Raw genomic sequence first — 22,814 nt, 5'->3', positions numbered from 1 at the left:
TGTTTTTTTTAATACCCTCTCCAAAATCAACACTTTAGAAAAAAATGTAAGGAATGGATTAAACAGTGAGCGTGGTGTCTGCTCCTACATAAACTGCAAACATCAGCACGTCTCAGTAACGACAGCTGTAACTTAATGTTGTGGTCAAGGAGCATTTCATGGTACTACTCCTATACTGGGGGTTACAGGTAGCATTAAAAAAAGCTTCAGTCTAGTCACAATAGTACATCCGCTGTGCAGACTAACTTTAGCAGCTGTGTTGGATTTGGGGGAGATTGTCGGGAGTTGTTTGAAAATACAAAAAATATTATAGATATAACCTCTACCTTGCTTGCCCTGGTATGTAAACCAAGCAGCCAAACAGTGTCAGAATGAAGTGACACTCTGATCTTACTCTTCTCTCATTATCATACTTATAAAACTAGAGCTAGCTCTATGCTGCAGTATAAGAACAATGCAGATTCTTTATTGCCATGTTTTCTGCATGGGACATAACCTTTTGTTCCAGGGATGCAGATTTATCCTTTTGCATGTTATCATGTGAATGTGAGCATGAATGGTCTGTCTCTGTGTGTGTCAGCTGGGATTGGCCTGCTTCTGTCTATCTTTGTGCGCATTATGTGCTGCATGCGGACAGACAGCTTGACAGGCATGACAACAGTAACTAAGAGGGGTGGGGCTTAGCTAACGGTCAACAAGCTTGATAGTTCATTCTTGACTTTAAACTGGAAAGAATCTCAGTTAAAGATTGTTTTATTCTTTAAATTCAACCATCAAGAAGAAGAACGTGTTATTATTCTTTCAAAAGTTACATTTTCTCCCTTTCAATCACTGAGACTCGCTCTGAGGCTCCACACTCACCTGGTCAATATGGAAGTCAGATATCTGCAGGAGCTGGTTCCCATTTTTTGTCATTTCTGGGATCTCAATGTTCAGCTGTAGATCCTTTACCGGAAAGTAGCCAAGGTTCTGGATCTGAGAGAAAACAAAAGAATAAATTGTGTAAATTATATCCAAGCAGCGTTTTCCTGTGCAGTAAATTAAAGTCATGGTGATGATGCTCTTCTTGACTCTCACCTGGAAAGTGAAGTTGACAGGAGGACCGACAACTCCGGGCTCCTCCAGTGACAGCTCTGATTTGATCTCATACCGAGTTGGATTTGAATCCCTTTAGAAGTAAAGATTAAACATGATACAGTAATGTGTGAGGAGCAATTATCTTTCATTTATCTGGGCTTTAAAGCATGTAGTGTAATACATGATAACTAAGACCCCAATCCAGCTACAGCATCTCCCACATTTATTCAGTATTTTCCAGATCTCATTTAATCACTTTGTTACTTCCTGCTTGGAAGCTAAAAAGCTTGGGCAACACAGAAATGGACAAACCTAGTGAAGAGAATGTCTGCCTCGTATTTCAGTGAGTAATAGATATCATTGAAATTATCAGCTGTGCTCATTTCCTCGCCATCACTGTTGAGAGAAGGAGACAAAAATATCCAAACAATGCTGTTACACACCAGATGAAATATATATCCTTGTATCTCAGTAGGGTTTCAGCTTTTTTAGCTTATCTCAAGATTGCCACTTGGTGTGTACAGCGGCGGTAATGCTTGGTTGTTATGACATCACTCCATGCAAAGAGAAAATGTATTTAGGAGTCAAACATTTTAAAAATACATATAAGGGTTTAAATTTATGTTCACACCTGCCGGCCTCCAGGATAACCCTGATGTGGTCTAGGAAGACAGTCCGACTGAACTCGAACTCCAGACGAAATGTTACCTACACAGAGGAGAGAGTAAAGTTTCAATCACTCAAAAACACTAAAAGCACAAGTCAAAGGTTCTTTTGACTCTGCATGCTACTGTACAGTATATACCCTGCCAAACAGTAAAGGCCCTGCATTATGGATTAAGGAGTAAAGCCTGCAATAACCTGCTCTAAGTCCCAGGCTCTGACCCCAGGCAGCCGGCTGCACAGTTGGTGCTGCTTAAAAAGAGCCAGGGAATTTCCCCTTACTTGGGGACAATGCCATAAATACAAATCAACATGACTACACACACACACACACACACACACGCACACGCACACACACACACACACACACACAAACACGCGCACACACACACCTACCATTAAGTGTCACATTCACGGCGAAATACAAACAGAGGTCTAAAAGAGAAGAAAGGAGGCAGACACAAACAGGAGAGAGACAACAGGCGTGTGAGAAAATGAGAAACAATTGAGGAATCCTAAACGAAAACAAACAGAGGAAGACCCTTAAGTGTGGAGAGAGGAGGAGAGAGGAGATTGGTAACAGAGCGTCGACCGAGCAGAGCCAAGCTGAGCATTGTTTACAGTCTCTATGCCGTAATGAAATCCTGACAGATTCCCTCTGACCAGAGAAGAATGCATAACAATGTTTACTGTAACGTTCCCCCTCCATATAGTCTGACTAATCCTGGACAGACCACAGATATACAACACACTGTACATACGAAGATGATGATCTGTTTTCTTTTGATCTTATCCTATTTGTGGGGAATGACCCCTGTAAGAAAGCTTCATCTTGTTGTTCGTCCTGTTTTCAGGATAATTGGATGAATTTATGTGATGCTCATTTAGAAGAAAGTTAGATGAAAACACACACACACACGCGCGCGCACACACACATAGGAATGCGCAGACACACACATGCATGTAAGTGGTATGGGTTTGGAAGACATGATTGTCTGTGGCAGGAGGATTTTTGTGCGGCAGCATAACAGAACATGAAAACTGAGACAGAGCATGAAGCTCCTCTTCCTCCTCGGGGTCGATGAAGTCTGCCTACATCCCTGAGCCACATCCACTGTCAATCATCAAACACTTAATTGCAATAACTAGTGTACCACGTCTCTGTGTACACCAACGAGAAAATAAACCTCCCTTTGCTGCAGCAGTAGTAAAGTTTACAGTACATGCTAGTTTTACACAGGTCAAAAGAAACCGGAAAAGTCAAAACAACAGTGACAACTGGCTATTCTAAAAAAGCTTGCCCACAGGTTCCTCCTTTCTTTCAGCTAAACAGTGGTCAGGGCTGGTTTGGCAGTGGCACCGATGCACAATCAGCCTTGTTTAACTCTGTGCCACATTTTTAAAAGTTTCTAAACCAGAGCGGATCAGCCTTGTGGCTCTGGATGCTGTTCAGGCTGAATAAGTGGGTATGAATCACTCTGAGTTTTTACAGGGTGACCCGAGTCCTCTTGGTTCACGTTGTTGGGGAGTGTTACAGAGACATGCGGTGATCTTTTCGTTGCTAAGGAGATGACTATTGTTTGTGATAATGACGTGGTCAGGACATCTCATGAACTCTTTCAATCACCTTCATTACTTCATTCCTCCAGTTTTTGTCAGCAGACTTTCTATCAGTATAAGACTATTGTTCAGACATCAGACTGCTTATGTGTAATCTGCTCGCTCTTTAAAAGCTTTTAATTTCACGGTGTAATGTGCAATCAGTGTCATCCCCAACCACAGTTAATTCAAACATCACCCTCTCTGAAATAAAATTTGATGCCTTGCTTTAAAGTACACTGGAAAGCGCAGTCTCTCATAAATATGGTTGACATTACAAGCCTGTGGAAAAGGCTTGGAAACAGCAGAATCGAACGTGAGAATCAGTAACAGATGAGAGAAAAAATACATCTCAGTGTTTTTCACTTGGTCTCACCTGGTGCACCAGGCTAAAGCGGAGAGAAGAAGCTCTTTAGGAGGAAGTTTCTTCTGTTGCTCACAATGTAATAACGACCAAATGAGATTCTCATTTAATTTTTATAGTGAACTGAGGAGGAGGGTATTGCTTGACTGATCTTTATGTCCAAATAAGGGACAGCTACTTTGACCTTTGAGAAAATGCTTTCAAAATATGCAGAGTCACTTGCAGACAACTGTGTGAGTGATGGCAACAGGACTCACATATGTTAGGGCTTGTGTCCCAGGGACTCTCCACACTCCACACTGTAGGTTTTCACTTGCATCAATATGTTTCCTGCCAGTAACAGTGCGTCCTCTCTCTTACAAAATGTCAAACAGATCAAAGATCTACAGCGTGAAGGGTGATTCTTGACCTTGGGAACATGTTAAGTATGAACTCAAAGTTGTCATCATCAGCGACATGGCCTAGGTAACTTTGGTCACATTATAACAAGTGATCATAAATAGTTTTTGGTCAAATATATCACGTAACTAAAGTTGTGACTCTGAGCTTCATGTGGGATACAGTTGAAAGCTGTGAACCATAACCTTTATTACATGAAAAATCTGTTGTTAAAAACTTAAAAACCAGTGTTTTATCTCTCGTTTACTCTCTCTGCACACAGCAAAACGTCTCAGCTTCTACTTCTTTGCCTGTTAGGCACCTTATTATTCTGAAATAGCGGCGTGTTACCACCCCTAAAGCAGGATACTGGATCAAGCTGAAGAAAATAAGAAACTCTAAAAACATTTTACACAGCCTGGTGACTGTTAATTAATTAAATCTATCTGTATATTTAATCTTTCATTTACTTAATCATTATCACTATTTGTTCTCTCACTAATATTTTTATATTTTTATTCTTAATTGAATTTCTTAGGAAATTGTGAGGAAAGTTTCAAGGATATTAGCTGGAAAATACAGGACCCTTAAAATAAAAAAATACCAAAAATGTATAAATAATGTTTGCAAATAAAATCTGTTATGAACTAAATAGTATAATGACTTGAACTTTAAGGTCTTCAGGTTTAAGATGTGGCGGGTGTGTGAGGGCATAGAACTGTACATAATGTTAAGTCACAGGTAAAACGAATACACTATAAATTAAGATGAGGACGTTGATCTTAATCGTTAATGTGCCACTAAAGGATTTTTACACTAACGTAATACGACTAATTATATTATTACAGTTGTTTATACTCACAAACGTTAACTGCAGACGTTTACATACAGAAGGACGTGTTTCAGCGTGGACACTGTAGACTTTGATTTCAGGCTAGAAGGGATCTCACGAACCAGAACTAAACTGGGCTCTTCTGCTTGCCTTGTGGTTCTTGCATTAACCAGTGTGGTCTGCCATGTTCATCTAAAGCCTGGAGCATGTGTTCTGGGCCCCTGTGGTCTAATACAGTCCACGTCGATGTTTTTTCAGCCCCTGGGTAGTGGCACAATGCAGCTGTAACAGGGCTACAGGCATTTCCCAGATTTGTTATTCAGTTTCATCCTATCTGGGAATCAGTATGAAAACTCAAATATGAATGAATTCCTCATGGTTGGAAAGATCAACTTTTTTCATCTCTTCACTTTGAATAAAGAAATGATGATTCTCAGCTAAAACATATGGCATTTTTGGACATAAACCAAAATGTCAGATATAATGGAGGAAAATGAATGAATGAATATTGTTTTCACATAAAGAAAGCAGCAAAACTTACTAATGTAATCAAGTTATTTCCTACCTATGGTTACTTTTTTAAACTAATGAAGTAATATATAGTATATAATGAAGTATATCCTTCTCGGATTGATTGAGAGTGCGGTTATCTCACCTGAGACTTGGCTCTCATGAACGGAGCACTGACATTGCAGATCTTCTCATTCCTCAGTTTGTCCTCATTGTAACACTCAATCTTGATGTCAGAGTTGTCCTGCATCAAAAACAACAACAGTTTAGATTTTTGTTACAGTACTGGTATCTGAAATGCAGCCTGCGTCTCATTTCATTTGCTGGTTAAACCTAAAGACATCTCAGAATATAGTTCTACACATTTAACACACTTTCACAGTTTTGAGAAAAACCACATGACTAGTTTACAGTGATGATCAGGTACCTTGACTATGAGGCTGGAGAAGCGTAGATTGTGCGTGTAGGTGATGTTAAGGCGCGTGCGGTAGGCATTCTCTCCTTTGTTCTCCAGTCGGACGTCCACCACCATCCTCCTCCTGTTCCCCTCCAACACCCTCAGAGATCCCTCCAACCCCTGCTCGCTAATGTGGCGGCAGAAAGCACCACGGGACTGTACGTGCTGTGCACAGAACTGACTGGGAGGCAGGGAGGGAGGAAGAGGAAGCAGAGTCAAGTCATGAGTAAAAATTGATTGAGTCTATTTGTGTAAATACGGTATGTCTGCGAATTCCCGTGAGTGTACTATGTGTTGCAATGAATATGTGTGTACCTACTTTCGAGTCATCAGGTCGGTCATACTCTGCAGTGCAAGGTCCGGTATGCAGCGGTCGTCCTCATCACAACCGTTCCAGAAGGGCAGCTAGCCAAAGAGACGAGTTTCTGTGAGTCAAAGAAACTACTAATCCTCTCCTTTCCAGAAGATGTCAGATGGTGTCTCACCTCAGTCCTCACAACAGTAGGCCAGCTTTCATCTAGCACTGGTCCTTGGTCTGGATCCTGTAGTCCCACTTGTACAGCAAACACTATAGGCCTTGCATAGTCTGTGGTCTCCTGATATAAAACATTAAGTTCAAAGATTAGCCTGTGGTTTTACTCTATCATGGCACTTTATCTATGGCGCTAGCTTTTTATGGTTTACACAAATATACAAGATGCTCAAAAGATATTATTATAATCTCATTTTAACATACACAGTGTGTTGGTTTTGACCAATGTCTGAGACCAAATGAATAGACTGAGGCAGCTGAAGTATTTTTGCTGAAATTCACATGTTAAAATTGGAATCTTATATTTAACAAAGGACTGATGAAGCATTTTAACCTTCACATGGTATTAAAAGTTTCCACAGAATCCTAGATGCAACAAACGTATAGCTTTCAGCCATCTCACCTATTCAGTGATGAAGTAAAACATTACTATTAGTAATTAATTTACAAGTAAATATTAACGAACAAACACACACAATTAAAAGAACAAATAACAATTTCAAGCTAATTCTCTCCTTGCAAGTTACCAGTGTCTTCGGAAACAGTGGCTGCACTCGTGTATGTGACTCTTGCAACACGGGACTCACCATGACGTGGAAGTAGATGTGTTCGCAGGTCTCTTCTCCAGGAAGGAGGGTCAGATTTTGAGGCTGCAGCTTGTTCGGGTTGTCCAGTATGGCACGGGGATTGAAACGTCTCTCCGCAATGGAGACATTATACTTGATCCCTAGTAGGTCACAGGAAGAGTTAATACATTATACAGCTTTGAGAAACTGTGAAAAATCCTATTCAGCAGTATTTGTGTTAAAATGTTTCTAACATAGAGCTAAAGCTTCTGTTCTTACTTAGGTTAGTGCAGACTAATTGACAAACGGCAGCACCAGGCTACGGTAAATGAGATCACTGTAAGATTGCGGAGCGATAATATTAACTTCACTCTGAACATATAATAAATGTGTGACCAACATATACAAGAATCCAAACCCTCTGGCTTCAGTACTGAGTCACTTCCAAGCCACATTGTTTTAAAGGCTTTCCATTTATTGCATCTTGTTTTCATGGCATGAGAAAAAATCCACTAAGGCTGAACTTGTGCATGTCTTGTGTTGGGGGTCAAGTAGAGAATTAGAGAGCTGGAGAAAGATCTGGGCAGATAATGGAAACTGAACTGGAAGCTTTTATCCACTTTTCACCACATCACAAGGATCATTATCAACTAATATAAAAACATTTTCCTCTCTTGATGAGAGAAACTAAAAAATTACAAATGACTTTTTCCTGTGTTCAAGTTCTCACTTGAACTTTTCCCGTTTGAAGAGTTATGGGGCTGCACAGCACCACTTGAGAACATCTGAAAAGTAGCTCGTTGAGTCTCTTTGTTTACAGACACCACTCTCAAATATTGTATGAAGATATCTGCATAAATAAGATTTACTTGAATGAGAAAAAGTTCCATTTTATGCAACAGACCACTGCGAACTTGAAAACACCAGCACATCTGCCACGCATTACCAGCCAGACACGACAACGAGAGAAAATTAAATAAACGTGTTTACAAACGTGTATGCAACCATAGGAGACAAGATAACGCCCTCTGTTCTTCCTCTACTCTGTTTTGACACATCCCATAGATTTGATAAAGATGTCGGAGGGTCAGGAGGTTAACTCAGAACACGCTCCCCCGCACTTCTGCTTCCTCCCCCCTGAAACACTGTGTGAAACTGGACCCTGCCACGATATCTCTTAAAACAAATTGTGAGCAGAGCAACCTTGCATTTATTTGCGGGTGGGCTACCTATCTGCTGTCTCTGCCACCCAGCAGTCAGAAACACCTCTGGAATAAAACAAAAGATATAAACTTGTAGATGCATTCCAACATCTGACACCACCAGCGTGGTTCAGATATACCAGCGTTGGACGCAGCAGCATTAGCTTTGGCAGAGAAACAGCAGCGAGATCAGAATCTCTTACTGCTAGTAAAGGCACATTCTGCCTTGGCGCCACTCTCAATGGAAGGAGCCATCACCATCAGCTTTTACGGGAAGCCACATGGTGAAAAGTCTGCTGGACCCGGAACATGAAGGATATACAGTATATTCATATGGTCCAATGCCTTTTCTCACTTGAAACCAGCCATGTTTCATCCTGTCGTGTATCAAAGTCCAAACAACAGCTGAGCTATGTTGCAACTACAGATCCAAAATATAAATTTCTCTGCTCGAGCGTATTGGTGGAAATGGTCTGTTAAAGGTTTGACAGTCTCCAGAGGTTTGACAATACAGCTGGTAGTGCGAGCATCTTTTTGTCTCAGAAACTAAGCATGATTGAGCGGTCTCCATTTAAGAAAAAACATATTTTCTCTATAGATCTGATAGGTTGTACAATAAATAAAAGGCTCAGCTTTACTAAGCGGTCAAAAGGGGTTTTGTCAACCGAGGGAAGATACCAAAAACATCAGACAAGGGGAGGAACTGGGAAACTTCCGTGTGCTTGCGCAGCAGTGGATTATTTTTGCTGGCTTACCAATTTCCTGTGTGGGAAGAATGGCTGTCCTGGCAGTGATGTTGAAACATACAATGGCTGACATACAGGTCACGTCTTTGCCACCTCTCTGACAGTCCTTCACAAAGATGTTAATCTTGCTGGGCTCAAACCGAACAGTGGCATATATCCGGATGACACTCTGTGACCTGTGAGGGCATGAAACTGTTTCAGATGAAGCCAACATAACATGTGAGACTCTAGACTATTCCTGAAAATATGATTCTTCCTAAAGGCATACATAAAACAAAATAAAAGCGCAGGGTGGTGGTTACATTTTTTAATAGAGTTGAGCCCACCTTGTACTGACAGCAGTATTATTTGCTGGGTGAAATACTAACCAAAGGAGAACAGCTGCACCAAGGGACCCTACTGCCAGGTCCACTAAACCATCATCGTTCATGTCCATTGTGCCATGGATACTGCGGCCAAAGTACTGCAGGCCAGGGGCTAAATCTGCTGCTGCTATCCTCTGAGAAACAGGAAGAGGAAAAAACACCATATTGACAACAACCGCAGTTTACAGTCTTGTTGTTAGAGCAGCCACATGTGCAATTAAACCGTGCAGTTCTTGGGAAATACAATAATCACATTTAAAGCCATAATAGTAAATAGACACTGTACATTCAAAATGACTTAGTCAAGGATAATAAAAATTACTTCATCACTCCAAAAGTATTTCAGTACTTCTTAAACTATAAGGCTATTCCCTAAGCGTAGGGCCATGTAGGGCCATTACACTTTCCATTGCCACGGAGCCAAAAAGAGATTAGAAGTTCTATGTACAACATTATCTCAAGTTAATATTCACAACAAATGTTTTTTCCTCTTTTCTAGGGTTTGTGTGGTGTGTGGTTTTTGTATGTTTTAGCTCACTTAGTACAAATCACACATTGTAGATTATTACCAACCATTCTTTGAAGCATGCCATTGGCTCAATATGTTAATTGCAGCTACCCGTGTCTGTTTAAATCTAACTAACCTCTTCTGTCAGTGCAGAGCCTGTTGTTGTCCACCTGTCCATCATCAGTCACTCAGTATATACACCAGCACCTTTTCACGCAGTCTTTTGTTAGATCCTCTCTTGTGCTCCTTAGCCCTGTTCTTGCCCTTAACTAGTTCTGTCTGCCCTCACTGACGGGTTGCTTGTGACTGACCTGAGCCTTCATTTTCAAGCAAGTAAGGCCTCACACATCTGGGTAAAGAGCTGTCACAAGTATAGAGTGACACAAGTTGTAGTTTGTTCTTTCTTTCTTTTTTTTTTTTTTACCATACTGAAATGATCATAAATCAGTGGCTGCCTAGAAGGTGGTAAATCAAATGAAAAACATATGCCATGCTTTGGAAGGTGATTGGCAGTAACTTGTACTGCATGTGTGATTATAGTCAGGAGGAAAACACATGCATTTACATTTTAACTGTATTTTTTTGCACACCTCCTACCTGTTTGTACTTGCGTATTATTCTGTTGTGCTGACTAAAGAAAACGTAAATGGCTCCTTTGTGGTCGTCTTCCAGCGGGGCGCCCACCACCAAGTCATTGAAGCCATCGCCGTTTAGGTCAGGGACAGGAGCGAGCGATGAGCCGAAGCGGGCGTTCTGGCCACCATTGTGGATTTCCAACGCTCCTTCAAGGATGAAACGATTCTGAGGGATGAAGGGAAACATAACGACCACATAATCTGTTATCTTTTTAGTCATATCATAAAGCCTGCTCATAAATGTACTTGATAAATTCTTTACATGTCATACAAATCATCCTTGTCTTGCTGCCGTCAGAATGTATTTGTTTTTCCTTTGGATCTCACTTCATGAATATCTCAAGGCAACTGCCCCTCAAGGGACAGTTCAAAAGAATTTGTGACAACACACTCTGGTATTTTATGTTGATAAATACATTAGCTTTAGGGGGAAGTTCATATAAGTTCATATAATCATAAGTTAGTGCTACAAACAAAACATGACATGCACGTGCTTGGACAGCATACAAAGCCTTTACAGTATTCACATGTTGTTCATATCGTATAAATAATGTGTGTTAGTCTAAGCCAGTCCTACTTTATATCATTCCTAGTTCAGCTCAGTTGTCCGGTCAAAGCACTTATCTGTTTGTAAAATTATCCGCCATTAATTTTATTTAGACATCTCATTATTTAGACAAAGGAAGAGACTGTTGTCATATCTGTCCTCCACCCTGTTAGGTTTGTTTTTTCAGTTATCTCATGATGTAATTTATACAGGAAAAAGCAACAAACGCAACTTTTTAAAATCTTTTCTCTAATCAAACAGAAGATAAAGTTTGGATCGGCTTCTGTGTTTTCCACATAATCCTTTAATTCTGCCTTTTTGAACTCAAATATCTTAAACATCTGGCGACAGAGAAGTGAGGAATTTTACCTCCAGGTCATAAAAGAACTAAAGGATGCCATATAGCTTTAGTATATTTATTTGAAGTTCTATTCTTAGCGAGTGTTAAATCAGATGGAAAAGATCCATTTCTTTGAAAGCAACTACCCGACTGGAAAACAGTCTGACAAAATGGAGCCAAATACTAGCGTCCATCAGTAGTCATGCATATCATTGCTCCACTTGGCATCCTGGTCCATAATGTAATTTAAGGTCGGCAGACGAAACATGAGATCACTTGTTTTTTCAGTTGAATAAATGGGAGGGGGGTTAATTTAGGAGGGTAGCTTTGACTTCTCAGCTACCTGATGTGTGCGTGTGTGACAAAGAGGGAGACTGATAGAGAGATGGGGAAAAAATATAGTCAGCTCTGTTTAAATTTGAAACACATGGTTCGTGTGGAGGCCATGAAGGGTCATGACTAGTCTGCAGTGGCTCATGTGTGAGGGAAAAGCGCAACTTCTGTATGTGCTAGACCGTAAATGGAATTTCATTTTTGACCAGCTGCCAGACTTTACGCAACTTTATTTCGCTTTAAATTTGTAGTTATTATCCTTTAAATTTTGGTCAGAGCACTCGATGAAAAGGCAGCTCAGTATGAGCTTCTCTGTGATTATCTGTACTTATCCTGTACTTACAATCATTTTCATCATTACTCTGACTGCATCACAGCTTTACCATCCATTTATTTCTGATAAGGCAAGACATTCTTCTGAGAATGAGGAAACAGGGAAAATATCTATGGTAGATAAACAAGGCAAGGGTCTACAGCTACTCTAGCAGCTCTGTGAAGCTGGAGGCTCAGTGGTGCTTTGACTTAAATGCTAGCATCAGAATAATAACCTGCTCACAATGACAATGGTAAACAATGACTCATTTTTTTTGCACACTTGGGGGCAGCAGAAACAAATTGTGAAGACAACATATTGTCATTAGGCAAGTTGATATGACAAGCATACTGAAAAACGGTTGCCTATACTGTACACATCCAGCTGATAAAGAGCAACAGTCTGATATTCACTCTTCTTTTAACTCTGTTTTGTTCTCCACCAACTCCAGATGTTCATCAGCTGGATGCTAACTGTGTCTGTCTGTTGTTTAGTGCTGGGGGGCGGTGTTCACTGGGCTTTTAGAGAGTTTTCAATGAAAGCAGCTGATTCGCTGTGGCCAAAAATGACACCATATGAGTGGTGAGAGTGAACCGAAGCAATAAACCAAAGCAAGTTAACCCAAACAATGAGCTTAAAGACACTATAAAGCACCGCAGAGCTAAGGGAAACTACAGGCCTGTGATCTGTTGTTGACATAAAACTGTTGATTATAGCAGCTTTGAAATGCAAAATGTGTGTCACAGCAATCCATCAAATGATTACAGAGATTTTTCAATAAAAAAATTAAAAAAAAGAGAAAATGGAGACTAGACCTGTTTTAGCGGGGTGCTGCCTCACAACAGACATAAAAAATCTTTCTATTTTTGATGAGATACTGACTAACATTGCCATTCCTAAAACCATGCTGCTAGGACAGGTAACAGCCAAAGAAACTTTCTTTTTAAAAGTCAAGTCCGCAGATTCACATGGATGTGGATGTTTAATATTCACTGTGACTACAGGGACATATTTCTGAACCAGCGCGTCCAAACTTGAACAGTTTTCCAATAACAATACCACTGTGCAGCATCTAGAGCAACACCTGAATCAGCCACATTATGATTATTAATTGCCCTGAACATGTGGTATTGCTGTCCCGATGATGACAGACATTTTTAAATGAATGATTTCTCTCTGTTTGTGTTTTTGACTGTTAAGCTTGGCCTGCCTACCACCTGTGATGTGGTTTGGGCCACACCAGATATTTAAAATACCTCTTCCATGCCTGTTCAATGGATTCAAAACAACTGAAGACATTCATTATTCCAATGAGCAAGACAGACCTGGAATAACAGGAAATTTCCTTCTATTAAAAAAAAAAAAAAAGTTCTCTCCTCCAAACGCTTCGCTGGAAATGGGTTTAAAAGGGGCAGAATACTTTCCTGCTGACTTCACTCTACACTCTTCTAGTAAAGTCTGCACACTGGCATGGCAAAGTTTTCTCATTTGATCTGCACATTTATTCTGGACATGGTCATGTGTCAAATGTCTGGCTGCAGCATGTCAGTGTGTTAAATGAGTAGCTGGAATGCAACAGTCTGGTTCAGTGTGTGTTACCGGACACTTCTGGTGAGGTGTGTTAGAATTTACTGGGAAGGTCTGGAGTTTGAACAGGTGTTGACCCAGTTCTGTTTAGTGGGTCACTTGCTCCAAGGTTGATTAGTACCTGTATGTGGCCAGCCTTTGTGCATTGGTTTAAGTTTGTTGAGTTTATACCTACCAGTTCTGTCACTCTGTAGATGTAGACCTTTCCCTTCTCCATGCCTGCACTGAAGAACATCGGCGCTGACACTAAAAGGTTGTCAGTTATACCGTCCCCATCGATATCCAGAGGTGCAATCTCACTGCCGTAGTAGGAGCCAATCTGAAAGAGATAAACATGCATGTCACACCAAGATCTACAACTTTTATTAGTTTTAATGATTTAAAAGCAATTCATTCAGGTTATTACGCTGTTGCATTGAAAAGTGCATTTATATCATTCATTTAAATCACACAACAAATACCTTTTTGTTCTATATACCTCTGAAATTTTGGACTTTCCCTGTTGTTTGTTGAACCACATGTTTAGGTTTAATGATTTGCTGACGATCTGCGGCGACTCTTGAGGTTAAATATTGTAAGCAAATGGGGGTCTGTGTTGTGTCTCAACAAGTGGTCAGAGTCCTGATGCTTTGCTTAGATGCTCAGACTGTGAAAGCTTTATGGAGAGAATCTGGATTAGTCACTGGAGTGGATGGAACATCATCTATTGGTTTTCAGATTAGAAACATCTGCCTATAAAAAGCTCTTTTCTCAGGAGCTGTTTGATCGAGAAAGTCCTCTTCAAAAAAACATCTGCCGTTCTGGACGAGCTGTTGCTGACAAGGTACAATGTAAGCTGCTGCAGGATCACTTCAGACTCGCAGACTGTGAAGCGTTGCCAGTTATGAGTAGTGGTCATTAACACACTGAGCCACATCCCATTTGAAATGATGATCATTTTTAAACTTCATGTGACTAATGTCATAGTGGGATTACATCCTTCTAGAGGATCTGATGTACAGTATTAAAATTTTATAGGATATACATACATATGACAACAGTAACGGATGTTTAAACACCTTCACATAAAGTGAATTTGTCCTTATGTCAACTCGCACCATCAGTGCGGCTTGTTATGTTTATGTCATTTGGACTGCAGTAGGGGAGCACAGTCATTTTATTGAGCTTAAATTTCAAAATGAAAATCCTTTTGGCTATTGGCCTTTTCCACGGAAGAATACTAATTTTTCCGGCCATCTTGTTTAATTTTCAAAGCTCATGAGTTGGAATAATTCTGACGCTTTCCGAAGAACCAAAATGTCAAAAACAGACGAGGAAGAAAGAGGAGCTCTATCCCTGAATCTGGCTGACGTAGCATCCTACACTGCCAGCTGTGATCCTCGTTTTTTATGCACATTATGTAAGGTCATGAAGAGATGCCCCCTGAGGATGTTCTTTTGTATTTTCTTAAAACTTACTGCAGCTGTCTACAGTCTAACTAAAGTACCTAGCCAGGAACCTTTTAGCATATGAGTAGCTGGTAAACTACTGTACCTGGCGAGCTAAATGCTAAGCTTTGCTAACCACCTGAGAACAAGCTAGTGCTAATAACTCACAGTATCTCCCCCCTTTGATCTCAGAAGTGTACTATATCATTCTATTCACCATAATTGAACATATGAAAAAACAGGGCACATATTTCCTTCAGCCCCATGAGAAAATAGTGTTTTTAAATGCCATGTGACTTGGCCTTAATTGAGCCTTAGCTACATATTGTTGTTGTTGAGTTGCTTGTAAATGTAAATAAGTTATGTACTGAGTATATTTAAAGCCACTACACAGAGAATTCAAAAAGGTCAGTCTTTGATGTCCCCATGGCAGACCCCTCCCCCTGACACTGTGTGCATGTTATTAATGAGCTTAAATCAACTCAGACTCCAGTGGCATTCTCAGATTTTTCGTTTACAAAAGTCTATGATGAAAATTATATAATCACATAAAGATCTACACAAAGATCTTTGAAGGAGTTATTTGTAGGTTTTGCTACATGGCCAGTCTTGGCACAAATAAGGCCTTTAAAGCCTCTCATAACTAACTAAGCTGCTCTCCATCAGTGGCAGTGCAAACAGTGATTTATTACAATGTTTTACGACATTCCTTGTTGCACTGTGGAGTTCTTCCAAAGCGTACAGCTGATGAACTTTTTTCATCAAGTTGAAGGGTAAGTGCTGCTGGATGCTACAGTACCTGCTGGCCTTTGAGGGAGTGCAGGATGGTGAGGTTGCCCGAGTTCTTCAGAGTGAAGATGATGACTTTGCCGGTGTGGTTAAATCGTGGAGCTCCTGCTACGAGTAGTCGACCATTTTTGGCTGACACCACAGACGTCACAGTGTAACCTGGTTATGTAAAACACACACATCAATTCTGCCTCTAATGATCTGTAAATTAAGTAAACTGATTGTTTGATAGTCAAATTGTCAACACTGTCGAAAGTCAACAAAAATCTCAGGCACTGCAATTTGTTGCACTGTTTGAGTGAGCTAAGACTGATGGGCCTGACCTTTAGGATTTTTGTAGCAGTGATTTGCATGACTCAAGGAAAAACTGTAAAATGTTGTAATTTGAGGAGTTAAAACTCAGCGAGCTGCATTCAGTTACGCAGAAGTGGCTGGTCTGGTTTCTCAGGTTTCTTAGATTTCTTCTTCTATTTCTTCTATTTCACTGTTTCCCACTAAAAATTCCACTTACTCCTCGTACACTTTTCCACCTTCATCTCTCATCTTCATAACCCCTTTTTCCCAGCTTTAACTTTCTCCCTGCCTGTCCAAAATTATGCATCCTCCTCATATTACTATTGAGTCTAGAATGGCTTCCATTGGCAGCGTGGTGGATAAGCTCAGACACAAACCACTGATGGTAAAAGCAGAGCTCTGTGGTGGTGGAGCGAGATGGGGCTGGATATGATGGGAAGCTCTGGAGCAATGGGTACACTTTATAGAGATGGGCTGCAGCTTGGACAATTGGTGCTAAACCACAGGTCTTCTAACAGGGCAACCATACATCCTTCCACCAAAAAGGAGGCTGTACAAAGAAGCTAATGGCTGATGAGCGTGGGAGCAAATGATCAGGGGGTATCCAAGCTTAATCTTCATTGATAAAATAACAACACTGTCCTCTACAGTTTTTTTTAGGGTGTTACTTACCCAAATAGGCACCATGGTTTTTGAGCTCTTCGGGGAATTCCTGTGTGTAGGATGACTTAGGTGGGACCACCTTCCCCTGCCGTGTTTCCTTCAGCACTGCTCCGTTCCAATCATAAGCCCCAACAGCTCCCACCAGAATCCCATCCTGTAGACGAGGTGCACAAATATATTATACACACAGCAGGGTAACAGAATGGCTGTACTGCCTGTACTGCATATCCTCACAGCATGGTAAGTTCTGTATATGATGATGATGATGATACACTCTTTGACCACCATTTCGGACCACTGTCTGTGTGTTGTTCTGGTGAGTTTTCTTCTTAACACAAACACTGAGGGAGGTTCTCTCTACATTTTTTGATTGTTTTAAAGGGATATGAAGAAAATCTAATTACAGTACAACAACACACCTTTAATACACATCAATATTAACAGTATAACAATGTTCTTCTCACAAATCAATCCAGGTGACAGCAATAGTAATCATCCACTCCTTACTGATACAAGGCTTTATTCCTGGAATGTATGGAAACATTCACTAAACTATAATGGCACTCAGTAGAGCGCATACCTCTGCCAAGGCCGAACAATCCTACACATGTCTGTGAGATCCAGAACTGTACAAAGTCATAGATCTCAACACCATTAATACGTCAGATTTTGTCATTTTCCTTTATGAAAATGTGAGAAAATTCCCCTATTTCGCAATTTTTGGGAAAGTGATGAAAAACAAAACAAAACAAAAAAAAAAACATTCCCCTTTGCCCAGATCGGCACCAAAATTTGACGAGTTCTTCCCTTTCCCATGTTCAATCCCTCCTCTAAGTTTGGTGCAAATCAGTTCTGTACTTTTTGCATAATCCTGCTGGCAAACCAACAAACCAACAAACAAACCAACAGACAAACAGACACGGGTGAAAGTATAACCTCCATGATGGAGGTAATAAGTCGCCAATTAGACAACCATTTCAGATAGCGTGATTCATTCATCGCCATCAACTAATTTAATATCCTTTGTGTCTCTAAACTGTCTCACAAAACTCAGTGTAGTGAAAATTCAAATGATACTAATTTTCTTTAATTTTCTTCTTGCAGATCACACACTGGACTAATTCCACTTTCCTCTTCTTTGTCAGCGTAATGGACCTTTTCTTTCTTTGATCAATAAGTACACCGTTTTGGTTTACTGAAAACCTCATTTGCCCAGCTGTGCATTGTGAGTCCTTTTCCAACACTGAGCTAAAAATATTAATCTTTCCCATCTTAAAAAATTACCCTCAAACCCACATGTACAACACATATCATACAAGTTCCTTATCCAGGACCCGTTTTGATGTTTATTCCTACACTGATGAACCTATTCCATTGCTACAGCAAACCTCCCACTGAAACTCACTGGGATCCCACCCTGTATCTCCTACTACTGCTGGAGTTGGAGCATGTCTATGCAAAGCAGTGAGAGAGAAAAACAAAGTCTGCTGATCCATATTGTATTTAAGACCTTTTCTCTCTGGAAAGCTCAAAAACTACTGGTGGAAATGAAATCATGACAGCTACTTCTTCGATAGTCTCAAAAGCTACAGGAGAAGAGTTTCACACAATAACAAACCGCAAAGACAGCAATAAAATCTCTTAAAGTCTATTATCAAACCACTTCTGTATCTTGAGCAGTGTGTATTTTTAACTCATCCTTCAACAAAGCAAACAAACCAGCAAGTGCAATTAGTTGCAGTCACGAGCAGGAACAGAGGAGGGATTTTGCCTTCCATGGTTCGCCATACTTTGTATCACTGACACTATAATTATTGGGTTCCTCTGCATAATGAGCTCAGTTTTTTTCTTGCCTTACACAATATGCCAACAACACATTTTCCAGCGTTTGAGCATTGGCCAGAAGGCCTGCCATTCCTTCCTGAAAGATGGAATTGTGTGCTCACCACGCTCGCACTACGTCACTCTCTGACAGCAGCGTTATGCCAATGTGGTTATCTGTTTTGGTCAAAATGGTCTCCATGGCGAATGAATGAAACCCCAAAACAGTTCAACCTTATAAAGCAGTGACCTATTTCTGCAGCAGTTGCATGTATGGACAAGTGCCTTGCTTTGGTTAGTACGTCAACCCCATTATTTTACTGGAGGAATCCTGAGTTGTGGTTATACGTAACCATACGCAAGTGCATAGAGGATACATACACTTTAAATCAGCTCAACCAACAACTAACGTGTATTCTGCATTATGGTAAATATACAGCAGTCAATTTTGGTAATGAGCTAAAGTTTCTTGATTTTACAAATGGAGCCTTGAGATTATTTTTCAGCATTGTTTACAGTAAAAGAAACAAACAGCATACAAAGAAACTGCTGTGTATGCAGATGTATGACACATCTGGATAGTATATGACATAAGCAGCCTTCAGAGTTGGCACATATCACATTCAACAAAACCATCTGGGCTTTAAGGACCGTTTTCTCCTTTAAAGCCCCGACATTCTTTCCAATAAGTTACCCGACTCTCAACACTCAGGTTGGTGTTGTCGAGCATTTCTGGAATCTGGCCTTGAGGACTGAATTTCCAAACATTCCTGCCACCCAGCTACAAATCCTGCTTTATATTTAATTTTCATCATAAAAAGGGATATATTTATTTCTCCCTTGACAAATCACACTGTGAAAGGGGACTGGAAAATCAAAGCAGTTGCATCAGCAAATGTCTCAACAGAGCCAGAGAGAGAGGAATGGAAATGAATTAATTGGTATGAATAGCAGGTACAGAAGAGATGTGCCTTATCTTCCTCCTCCAGCTGCATCACCCTGAAAGCCAGGACACCTGCAACTATCTGCTCTCAGATTCAATCAGAAACCTCTAGGAAGGAAGAAGGAAAAATAACCCATGCTGAAGCAGAACTGTCTCAACGATGTCCCGGCTGCTCGTTAATACGTTTCCCTGGGGAACAAGTAGTGTCTTATTTCCCATCACTGCATGGTTGAGGTGGAAAAAGGCCCGTCTCTCCTGTCAGGGGCTCCTAAATCAGAATGACCTAAACCTTCTGGGGCCACACAGCAGGCACCTCAGGGGGGACTGGAGAGTGATAAATGGCAGGTTCTGGGGAGGAGTTATGATGCGCCAGAAATTGAGACAATGTGTGTTGTTTTACATGGTGACAGATGATATGAGGCGACGTGGTAGCAGAAGTCAGACTCACCTCGACGTTGTGTGCGGAAAATCCAGCCTGAGACATCTGGAGGCCAAACGCTGTCCCATTCTTACTGGTTCCTGTGTAAACAAGTCAGTCTTTGAGAGTTTTGAACCACTGCAGCAGAGAAACTTAATCTTCCAAACACAGCCATATTCTGAGAAGAATGGCATTGAAGTCATTTCACATTTAGGAGATTTAAGAGATATTTTCAGCCCTAATTGTAGAGGGCTCAGTTGTAGGGCAACAACAAAAAATGTATTTTCATCTTTTAATCTGAATCATCATTTAGCCTATGAAATGTCCATCACTATATCCCAGAGCCCAAGGTGGCATTTTCAAATGGCTTATACCCCAAATGTATTCAATTTGCAAAGCTAAAAAAGAGAAAGAGAAGAGGTGGGATACCATTTTGATAAATAAATTAACTGATTATAAAAATGGTTGCAGGTAAGGTTTATGTAAAATGACTAATAGACTAATTAGCTAATCTCTGTTTGTGGTTATTATAGTTTGCCTACCTTTGTTACCTTCCACACAGAGCCACTGCATCCTTCGGTTAAAGTTACAATACGAAATAGAGTTGGAGGATTTTCATGCAAATGTAGCAGTACATTTCTAAGCAGCTGAAGTGAAATGAATTTCATGCACAACCTTCCAAACTGAAGATGCGTTCTCCAAGAGCATCCACGATGTCCTTCAGTGCCGACTCGTCTGTCACATTAAAGAAGTGCTTGTCATCTGGGTCGCTGGCAATGTACTTGATTTCATTGAGGAAGGCCTCAGGATTGATTCCTCTACGGTTGTAGTAGCCGAGAACCTGTGATGATAATATTAAACAATGTGTGCATGAAGAACTTGAGTGTGAAACAATTTATCTGACACATTTTAAAACCTTCTCTTTGAGAAGGTTTCAGAGGATTTGGATTTGCTACACCTATGCCAGTGCTGTCACCAGTTTCAGTTGGTGTTCAACCAAACGACTTCAGAGCCCTTGCCCAGCTTAGCCGCTGGATGGAAACAAGCGTGCTATTAGCTGTCCCAGCAGTGGCACGAACCAAAGAACCATGTGGTCTGGCGGAGATCATTTACACCTTTAACTGCACTTCCACTGAGCTTATGTGTGGAGCTCTCTGAGGGTCTCTGGCTCCATTCTCAACTTAGCTCTTGAAGCACTTGCTTTTGCTCCATGAGGTCACCTTATTAATGTTTATGGCATTTTAATGCTGCACAGGAGATTTATTACCCATCAGAAAACTAAGTGAAAACCCAGGTGAAGAATAGGTCTATCAGACTCACAGCAATGGCATAACGGGTGATGCCATCCTTCTCACTGTCCTCTATGGCTTGCTGGAGATCTGGACTGTCATGTGACTCTCCGTCCGTTATCACTATCATCACCTTCTTGGCACCACGCCGACCTCCTTGTTTGAAAGCTTGTGAGCTGTGAGAACATGTTTGATATGTTCATTAGAATAAATGACAGGATGGACGAGCAGTGAAGTAGTGCTGCTCGTTTGTACAAATGGAGATACTGTACCGTGCAACGTTGATGCCAAGAGCCGTGTTGGTCTCCTCGCCCCCCCGCTGATTGATGCTGCGTGCTCTCTTCACCACTTCCTCAACTGATTTGTAGTCACTGAGTTTGAATTCATGAACCACTTTCTCACCATACTGGACGACTCCAACCTGTCCAAAGAAACACAATGACAATGATCTATCACAGTTAGTAGGAGATCTATCTTCTTGCAGTTAACTACAGTAATAATCAAATATAAAATATTCACAGTATTAAGTTGTCTAGAAAAACACAAACTGTCATGAACATATAGGCTCAATAAATTTGAAACAGGTCCAATATTCAAATGTTTTCAACAAGGAACGTTATGAACACATCTTATCTTCTTTCAGTATCCCTTCCTTTCTTACACACCTGTATTTGACCTGGTCCAATATAGAACTTCTGAAGAATGTTGATGAGAAAAGCCTGCACTTCATACCAGGGGTAGATGGAGTTTGAGCCATCCAAAACAATCACTATGTCCATGTAGGTCTCACATCCTGAAAAACATTTAAAGATGAGACTTAATACTGAGAGCATACATGGAGAAAACAGATGTTCATAAACGAGTAAATAATCCCCTGCTGTGACTGAGAGCTGTCGAAGACTCTTCATCAAACTGAAAAGATACTTACTCTGGAAGGCTGGCGCAATCGTTCTGGAGAACTTGAAACTCGCGTTGACTCTGGAGCATATGCCAGTGCTGTAGTAAGAGCTGCCACACTCGTAGGACCATAGTGGCCCACAGGCCTGAAACATAAAAGGATGCATTCATACAAGCAGCATTACCGACATCAGCATATTACCAAAGAGTTAGGTTCTTGCTCTCAGAGAACTTCCGCAGGGAGAGCTGCAGTATGACAACCGTGTAATCAAAAGACAATCTTGTGGGATTGTCCTTTTTTCCACTTGCACAGTTATCAAATGTGTTTCTTACTTCCTCTTAAGGTTCTTCAGCAACAGGCCATTACTGTGTTATATCTCAAGAAGAAGTTTTAAACCCACTCTCACCACAAAGCTGTTGTCTTTAGGGTTAGATGTGAGCGTCATTCCCAGCCTCATCTTGTCTTTGCGCTCTGATACGTTGGTCAGAGATATCCTTCCTTGAGGGAAAAAGATCCTCAGTGACATGATCTTGGACAGACAAACTCATATATACATAAATACATGCACTATCCTTCAGAGACCAAACAGAAGTTCCACCATCTGGGTGGTTGGTTTGTTATTGCTGTCTGGGCAGCCAAACCAGTGTCTACATCCGCAGTTCGAAACGTTTACTTGACAAAACTTCATGTGCCCACTTTACCAGCACGACACATGTGC

The 22,814-nt window shown here is 40.8% G+C and overlaps 1 protein-coding gene across 1 annotated transcript in view; it reads right to left on the bottom strand.

Moving 5' to 3' along the window:
- The window catches only part of itga11a (integrin, alpha 11a), a 46,941-nt gene that overhangs the window by 5,646 nt on the left and 18,481 nt on the right, over positions 1 to 22,814 (bottom strand). Inside the window, exons 4-25 of the mRNA XM_023426730.2 lie at positions 22,503 to 22,594; positions 22,127 to 22,241; positions 21,864 to 21,991; positions 21,471 to 21,619; positions 21,230 to 21,374; positions 20,585 to 20,750; positions 19,940 to 20,010; positions 16,737 to 16,881; positions 15,781 to 15,929; positions 13,730 to 13,873; positions 10,397 to 10,600; positions 9,295 to 9,425; positions 8,936 to 9,102; positions 7,000 to 7,139; positions 6,366 to 6,476; positions 6,200 to 6,285; positions 5,851 to 6,061; positions 5,569 to 5,667; positions 1,709 to 1,785; positions 1,390 to 1,473; positions 1,078 to 1,168; positions 862 to 975 (exon numbers count right to left, since the gene is read on the bottom strand). Of these exons, the coding sequence (XP_023282498.1) occupies positions 862 to 975; positions 1,078 to 1,168; positions 1,390 to 1,473; positions 1,709 to 1,785; positions 5,569 to 5,667; positions 5,851 to 6,061; positions 6,200 to 6,285; positions 6,366 to 6,476; positions 7,000 to 7,139; positions 8,936 to 9,102; positions 9,295 to 9,425; positions 10,397 to 10,600; positions 13,730 to 13,873; positions 15,781 to 15,929; positions 16,737 to 16,881; positions 19,940 to 20,010; positions 20,585 to 20,750; positions 21,230 to 21,374; positions 21,471 to 21,619; positions 21,864 to 21,991; positions 22,127 to 22,241; positions 22,503 to 22,594 (2,819 nt within the window). The remainder of the gene's footprint in view (positions 1 to 861; positions 976 to 1,077; positions 1,169 to 1,389; positions 1,474 to 1,708; positions 1,786 to 5,568; positions 5,668 to 5,850; positions 6,062 to 6,199; positions 6,286 to 6,365; positions 6,477 to 6,999; positions 7,140 to 8,935; positions 9,103 to 9,294; positions 9,426 to 10,396; positions 10,601 to 13,729; positions 13,874 to 15,780; positions 15,930 to 16,736; positions 16,882 to 19,939; positions 20,011 to 20,584; positions 20,751 to 21,229; positions 21,375 to 21,470; positions 21,620 to 21,863; positions 21,992 to 22,126; positions 22,242 to 22,502; positions 22,595 to 22,814) is intronic.

This window comes from Seriola lalandi, unplaced genomic scaffold (genome assembly GCF_002814215.2).
Source record: "Seriola lalandi dorsalis isolate HSWRI2012SDOR001 ecotype SW California unplaced genomic scaffold, Sedor1 jcf7180002054835, whole genome shotgun sequence".
In the NCBI taxonomy this organism is placed as follows: domain Eukaryota; kingdom Metazoa; phylum Chordata; class Actinopteri; order Carangiformes; family Carangidae; genus Seriola; species Seriola lalandi.
Note: the sequence above shows the minus strand (reverse complement) of the source record. Positions and strands in the feature narration are given on the sequence as shown.